At 41.2% G+C, this 8364-nt stretch overlaps 1 protein-coding gene across 1 annotated transcript; it reads left to right on the top strand.

Moving 5' to 3' along the window:
• The first annotated feature begins 4720 nt into the window (after positions 1 to 4720).
• LOC131997290 (uncharacterized) lies at positions 4721 to 7930 on the top strand. The gene is made up of 2 exons (XM_059367999.1): positions 4721 to 6635; positions 7875 to 7930. The coding sequence occupies exons 1-2, from the start codon at positions 4721 to 4723 to the stop codon at positions 7928 to 7930; spliced, it is 1971 nt and encodes a 656-aa protein (XP_059223982.1).
• The last annotated feature ends 434 nt before the right edge of the window (positions 7931 to 8364 follow it).

The raw sequence follows: 8364 nt of genomic DNA, 5'->3' as shown, positions 1-8364 counted from the left end.
TAACAGAAACTCTTCTTTAATTGTCATTAATAGTCTTTAATAAAAACGCAAGAAGAAAGAGAAGTGAAAAGAAAAAAAACAAGAGGAATGTTATAGAAATGAATCTTGTCTTAAATATCAGCCTATCATTCGCATTAGACTACTCCCACTCCCCATTCATCAAAGCATACACAAGAGACTAACAAACAAAAACAAGAACATTAAACAGATCGAATCATCGGACTCTCTTCCTCAACTATTGAAATAAAGTGGGTGGCAAAGAGGGGGGGGGGGGGGGAGGATGCAATGGTTGAGTACAGAATAAATTCCAAAACAATGGAAAGTGGAGAGCGGAGACCAAAGTTGATTGTTTTTATCATGCTATTATTGCAGAATTCAATTACCTACTTATAATCCGAAAAATGCATAGGGAAGGAACCCATCACACCATCGTTATCATCATGAGAAGCTCAGAAGATAGTTACTGGGCTTCTGTATTCGCGGACAATCAGCGGTATCGAGATTAGTGTCAGTGCGACTTCTGCGACTTCTCCCGTACGGCGAAATACATAGCAGCAACATCCCAGCTCCACTATTACGGGGCCAGTGCCGGAAAATGTATCTTTCCTGTAATTGAAATACAATGGTCTTCGATGCAAGATCGACGAAATAGCAGATTTTGTTAGTCGCAAAAGTAAATTGGCTGCAGCGATCCAGGAGACAAAGCTGACCAACACCTGCATCCTGCATAGTTATCACGCTTAAACTGTGCCAAGAAAGGATTGCAAACGGAGTGGAAGTGAGAGAATGGCCTTCGTTGTTGTTGTTGTACCAGTTTGTTGTGTTCTATCTTCCGTCTGCTTGATTCTGTTGAGTGTCCAGATCCAGGAACTCTGCGTCTAAGGTGGGATGCGTCCAGTGGGATCTGTATCTGAGTCGAGTGGGTCTGGTTGGGCAGTTAAACAGGTGACGCGTGTTTAACGGCATCAACCCTTGCTCGGTATGAGGCGGCTGCATCTGCCGGAACGTAATTCAGCCTGAACTACTCTGATTTGCCGGGACAGGTCTAGCGGTCGTTCTCCAAGGACTACATTCACCCGGTAGCCATTTACCGCATCTGCTACCGTGTCGGCATGAATGTTGTCTAGACCTGCTTGATATGCCGCTTGATCTAAAGGTTCTCTCTTGTAGCGCTAAACCTCACGCTCTAGATCATGTAAGGCTACCTTAAGGCTACTGGGCTGGGATGATGTGGATGGTCTCTGCAATAACAGCGTAAAAGGCATTGCTTTGACAGCATGTAGTTATATCTTCACACTGGTAGGATCTTTGTCTCCTGATGGAGGTGGTCCACATGAGAACTGAGGAGACAGTCCGTTGCAGTTCGAAGGGCCATACTGGCGCTGCATAACTTACCACAGACCGGCCAATTGTCAACAATGTTTTTTTGTCAGCACCCCAAGTGCTGCCAGCAAGTGACTTGAGGACCTAGTTTCTGCTTTTGACTTTATCGAAAATTGCTTTGGCATGTGGGAAGAATGTGAAAGAGCTGCCAAATGTGACGCCAAGTATTTTGGGACACTTTATGGTCGGAGTCATTTCTCCATCGACCACCAGTTTCAGCTCAGTATTCACCTCACGCGTATTTGTAGTGAACAATGTGGCTGAAAATTTGGTGGCACATATCTTCAGATCTCTTGCAGCGAAATATGAAGCAAGTTCGTTGAGGTAGACGTCCAACCTATCGCAGATGTCAACAATGGGTAGTCCCCCACCCGTTGCCATGATCGTACAATCGCTCGCATATGATACGTTCTTCATGCCGTCTGAACGGCGTGTCGCAGTGCGACACCTCTTTGGAGAGAAGTTTTACATGACATATCGGCCTCTATATGGAATGTAAGGCAGTCAGGTCCGGTGCAGCCGAGACAGAGCTATACACACAAGTACCGGTAATTGTGACCCACGCTGACACAACTACCATCGCCCCACTAGGATAACGAGGAGGTGCAGAAGCTGGCCAAACATTTCCGTTGCATACCCAATCTCCTGAGTGACGTATCATGGCAATCCGTAATTTCTTTGGGCGTTTATCAATTTATTATCCGTTTATCAATGTTTCAGAGAGTACACCAATCGCCGCTTCAATGAGATGACACCAGAGATATGCAGCGGTGTATCGCACCTCAAAAATGCTTGCCTTTTTGAATGAACGCAACCATTCAACTCTAATCAACGCTACCAACTTTTACAAAAACCCAAATGATTTTGCGGTTGTGCTGATGTATTTGTGAACGTATCGCTATGAAGCAAACGAGCGACGCCCGCAAATACTCATGCTCATGTCCCTCTTGTATTAGCAGTGGAATGATGAGTGGTAGCCGAAAACAACGCGAAACCGCAATTATATTTTTAGCATAAAAAAGTATTAAAAAATTTGAAAATTAATATTCAGAAACGAAATTAAATATTAGCAAAGTTAAAATATATTTTTTGTTTAAAAAAAGGGTTTCCCACAGTTGAATAAGCAACACCGCATTTTTGATTCGATTAAGCGTATTGAGTTAATACGGTGTTTCCATATTGGTTTCCACCACCGCCATGGACAAAGACGATGTTAAAAGCGGTGGTACAGGAAGTATAGTAGTGAATGCCATTCATATGATGTAATGAGCATAAGACCGCATCAGTTGCGGTGGCGATAGATACTAGTAGGGGTTCTGGGTTTCACTTTTTCCCTAAAATGAACTGCTTATTATCACGTTAATAAAGTTTCAAAGTGTTCATGAGATTTCTTAGATAAAACCAAAAATAAAAGATATTACAACAAATAATTAATTTGAACTTTTTGCTTACGTAATATTAACAAATTGATATGAGGGGAAAAGTAAATGTGAATAACAGAACACATCAGACTAATACCGTATGGCTTTATGGGTTTACCGCAAATCAGAAAAATACCACCGCTTGCAATTCTCTGACTGACACCGCCCTCAAATGTGCTAGTTCCCCGAGAAGTAATTCCGAGAAATCATTTAAGCAGCAGCCGCCCACTTTATAACAGCCAGTCGAATGCCCCAAGTGCGGCCCAATTTCTCGGCGCAGGCAGTCGTACTCGCAGACGAGCGTGATGGGATTCGTTCAATCCCATGGCAGCCGGTTGTACGTACCGGATTGACCCGATGGAGTTCTTCATCGGCAAGGGCTGCCGCCTAAGTGTATAACACACTGCTACAACAACAACAACATGGGATTCGGTGCACCGGTCCGACTAACCCCAGAATCAGCAAGCTCAATCTGGAAATTAACAGAATTGTCAACGAACATCATCGGAATATGTGGCTGGCACACTTGAAGCAATGTAACTTAGGTTCCGGTTTAGCCAAGCTTTGGTCTACTGTTAAGTCACTCTCGAACCCCTATAGAAGGGATGACATGATCTCAGTCACTTTTGGGGACATAACTGTGACTGATCGGAAGAGATGTGCCAGGTTGTTTAACCGTAAATTTATTATGAATCCCAAGAGTGACAAGGCTAGAAGGAGTGGCATTCGCCGTATCCGTGGTCTCCGAGCCAATGGACAGCCATAACAATTTACCGTGAACGAAGTTACGAATGGCATCCGTGGTGGCAAGTCATTTAAGACGGAATCTCTATACTGATGTTGAAGACTCTGGATCTACCTGGAGTGGAGTACCTTACAACTGTCCTCGACCTTTAAGCAATCTTATAGTACCCTATGCCTGGAAGATGGGCAGAGTGATCCCGCTACTGAAGCCTGCAAAGTACCCGAGTTAGGGGGAAGCCTACAGACCGATCTCTCTTCTCTCCCACCGGCCAAGACGTTTGAGGGACTACTGCTCCTGAGCCTAGCTGAAGAATTTCCATTCGCCAAGCTTCAGCATGGATTTCGTAGAGTGCATATCGCAACAAGTGTTGTGGCTTCAATCAGCCCGGCTATGGGATAGGACGGTCCTTATGGCATTCGAAACCGTTAGCCATGCCAAACTATTTGAGGACATTGCCAAGACGTTCCTTCAGCCAGCCCTGAAACACTGGCTCGCGAATTATCTGTGTGGTGGCCAGTCATTTGTGGAATTTTGAGGAGAAGTCGGGGAGTGACGGGGAGTTCCCCACAGCAGGGTGATATCTTCGACACTGTTTAACCTCTACCTACGTTCTATTCAACCCCCTCCAATAGGTATAGAGATCGTATCATATGCGGACGATTGTACGATCATGGCATCAGGCCTCTTGCCCCTTGGTGACAGTTGCGATAGGTTAAACGTCTACCTCAGCGAACTTGGTTCTTATTTCGATGCAAGATATCTGCCGCCAAGTCTTCAGCCACATTGTTCACTATATTCGCGCATAAGTTGGGTATGTAGCTGAAAGTGACCCAAAATATTTGGTGTCACATTTGACAGCTCTTACACATTCTCGGCATTTGCCACTGCAATTCGCCATGAGGTCAGAAGTAAAAACAAGTTCCTCAAGTCCCTTTCCGACAGCATTTGGGGTGGTGACAAAAAAAACCTTTTTGACGATGTCGAAAGCAATTTGCCGATCTGTGGCAGTGTGGTCTCGTAAGGTTTGGAATAATATTTAGATCTGTCAGAATGCCGCTTTTCAAACTGCGGCGGGCTGTTTCCTAAGTTCTCACGTTGACCTCCATCAGGAGACGAAGATCCTACTCGTGTGTAGACTGGACTGTTAAAGTAATTTTTAAATCTGAACAAAATGAGAAAATTGAATCAATCTTTGTCGAGCTTGTTATTAATACCCGTAAAATTCTATTGGGTTGTGCATATAGACCAAATTGTCATATACCGTATGAATATATTTTCGACACTATCCTTGTTAAATTCTGTGCACTACGATGATGTTATAATAGCCGGCGATCTCAATTCTAACCTTTTAAAGGAAAAAACACTTATTGAGTCGTTTAACTCCATGGGATTGTATGGGGTAAATACTACAATACCAACTCACTATACAACAACTTCGAACAGCCTGATTGACATATTTCTTGTTTCAAAATCTGATAATGTTCTACTATACGATCAGCTTAGTATGCCCTGTTTTTCTAAGCATGATCTCATATTTCTGACATATGATGCTGTGCACACACCAGAACAAAAACAGACAAGTTATTTTAACTTTAATAAAATAAATTATGATACACTTGCTTCTGAAATACACAACATTGATTGGAGTAAGATATATGACATTTATTCTACTGATGATCAGTTAACGTTTCTTAGTGAAAATCTATTGTATCTTCTTGACTGCACCGTACCTATTTGCACACCACGTCCTCGAAAAGCTCAGAACTGTTGGTTTAGTGAGTCAATTAAAAAATTAATTGACAAGAGAGATTTGGCTTACAGACGATGGAAACGTTTTAAATGCCCAATGCTCCATGAAGAATACCGAACACTCAGAACTGATGTAAATAAAACAATTAATCGCGCAAAAGCTGGCTATTACGCCAACAAATTCCGCCAGGCTACCGATTCCAAAAAAAAGTGGAAAACAATACGAGAAATTGGTGTCGGGTCCACTCCTATAGTTGAAATTGATGCAAATCCTGATGAACTGAACGCATCTTTCCTAAACAGCACAACATATCTTGAAGATAATAATATAGAAACAAACCCAGTAAATGTCATATCAAACACACCAGCATTTCCTGACTTTACAACTTTTGAATTCGCATGTATTCGGCCCATTGATGTTTATGAGGGTTGCATGAGTATAAAATCAAATGCAGTTGGTTTGGATAACCTACACCCAAAATTCATAAAATCCACCTTACCATACACACTGTCGTATATCACATACTTCTTCAACACAATTCTAACAACTGGAAAATATCCGACCACATGGAAACATTCAAAAGTTATACCTGTGCCAAAATCGAAAAATGGAAATGAATATCGTCCCATATCAATTCTGCCTTTCTTCTCAAAAGCTTTTGAAAAGATAATTCACAAGCAAATAAGCGCATACTTAAACGAGCATCGCCTCTTATCCAGCAAACAGTCTGGCTTTAGGCCAAGACACAGCTGTGTTACTGCTTTAATCGATGTTACCGAAGATATTAGGTCAAATATTGATGATGGACTGGCTACTTGCCTAGTACTGTTGGATCACTCAAAAGCTTTTGACTGTGTTAACCATGAGCTGTTGTGCTTGAAACTGAAGCACTATTTTAATTTTTCTGCATCCGCTGTGTTGTTAGTTAAAAACTATCTCTGCCAAAGAACTCAGTCTGTTGTAATCAAGGATATAATGTCCAAATCTCTTCAATTGAATAAGGGTGTACCGCAGGGTTCGATTTTGGGACCACTGCTTTTCTCGATGTACATAAATGACCTACCACCACGGCTCAGATACTCCTCTATACATATATACGCTGATGATGTCCAGCTCTATCTGAGTTTTGCTAAACCTGAAATACGTCAAGGTTTTTTAAAAATAAATGAAGATTTGGGCATTATTTCCAACTGGGCTCATGCCAACTATCTTAACATAAACCCTAAAAAATCAAACTGCATCTTAATTTCAAATCGCAACCATAATATTATTACTGAAGAACATGTATTAATTGGTGAGCAACACATACAGCTAGTCGAAAAGGCTAAAAATCTTGGTATAACTTTCAATAACTCACTGACATGGACCGATCACATAGTTGCGACTACTGGAAAAATATTTGGTATGCTAAGAACACTGTACCAAACACAATCGTTTACGCCAAAACACATTCGCCTCCTTTTGGCTAAAACGTACTTACTGCCTGTGCTCTGCTATGGAAGTGAACTGTTCAGTAAATGTGACTCTAGGAGCACTAGACGACTGGAGACAGCTCACAATGCAATAATAAGATATGTTCATGGCCTAAATCGATACGAGAGCTGTTCACCCTATGAAAAAAGCATATGCAATATGAAATTTGGCGATTTTCTAGATATAAAAAATCTGTTACTATTGCATAAAATCATTTATGAAAAATGTCCAGAATACCTGTACCAAAAGCTGCAGTTTGGGAGAACAAACAGAAGGATACTATTGGTGATGCCTCGATATCGCCTTTTGATATCACAATGGCAATATCTAACAAATGCGATCCGCCTATGGAACTCACTACCCTTGTCAATACAATCTATTTGCAACGCAAATTCATTTAAAAAAGCTTTACAGAAAAATCTTTAAATAATCTTAATATTGATAATGTCTTAATTAAATAATGTTTATATTGTCAAAATTATTTGTTAATTAATTAATTAATTAATTATATATTACAAATGTTACTTTATATACTACTAATCTCTGTTGAACTGTGTTAAATGTCATTGATATCTCACATACAGTAATTATAAGATCATTGTTATCTTGTTGTATGTGAAAACGAACAAATAAATCTAAATCTAAATCTAAATCTGTTATCGAAGGGAGGACCATCAAAATATTCATCTCGTGGAAAGGCATCCAAAATTCTTAAAGTGGATCTACATGATCTAGAGCGTGAGGTTCAACGCTACAAATGAGAACCTCTAGATCAAGCGGCATATTAAGCGGGGCTAGACAACATTCATACAGACACTGTAGATTAGGTTAGGTTTAAGTGGTAATCTGCCATTAGACTCACATAGACGTTTTCTTCCATTGTGTTGCCACAGGAACAGAAGAAGGAAAAAGTATTCTCGTTCCTACCGTTGAGACATCCAGATCGCTTAAAAATCCCAACAACTTGCGAATGTTCAGATCCGCTAAATCAGACAAGTTCTCAAAGAAATGAGAACCTACAGCGGAACTCCGTCTGACTGCCAGTGGGGGTCACACAGACAGCAGATGTTCTCTGGTCTCTTTTTCCTCGACGTCCCCACAGCTTCGGCAAAAGTCGTTACATCTAACCTTTTGTTTGTCAGCATGTTTTGCGATTAGACAGTAACCTGTCAAGACGGACACAATGACTGAGACGTCCGTTCTAGCCAACGATGGTAAAACGGTAGACCTCTTGAACTCTTGATCAGGCCACATAATTTTGGAATGCCCACAACAGAGATCTGCGACAGTCGAATTCAGAAATACATCCCTCAGGGACTTAATGGCTGTCTGAGAAAATATCAATGCCAGTCGTCGTAATGACATTACTTCTTAGCCGTTCCATCAATTCTTTAATTGTCAAGATCTCCGCTTAAAACAACCTGCAGTGGTCAGGTAACCCTCTCGATATGATCAGTCCAAGTTCTTCAGAGTAGCCCCCAATGCCCACCTGGTGGTCTAGTTTGGAACCATCCCTATAGAAGAAGTATGTTCTATTACCAGGGATATTGTAGTTTCAAATGATTCTATCAGGAATAGTCGTACAGTACTTT

The sequence above is a fragment of the Stomoxys calcitrans genome, chromosome 1, assembly GCF_963082655.1.
Source record: "Stomoxys calcitrans chromosome 1, idStoCalc2.1, whole genome shotgun sequence".
Classification (NCBI taxonomy): Eukaryota; Metazoa; Arthropoda; class Insecta; order Diptera; family Muscidae; genus Stomoxys; species Stomoxys calcitrans.
The sequence above is the reverse complement of the archived record's forward strand: the minus strand, read 5'-3'. Positions and strand labels throughout refer to the sequence as shown.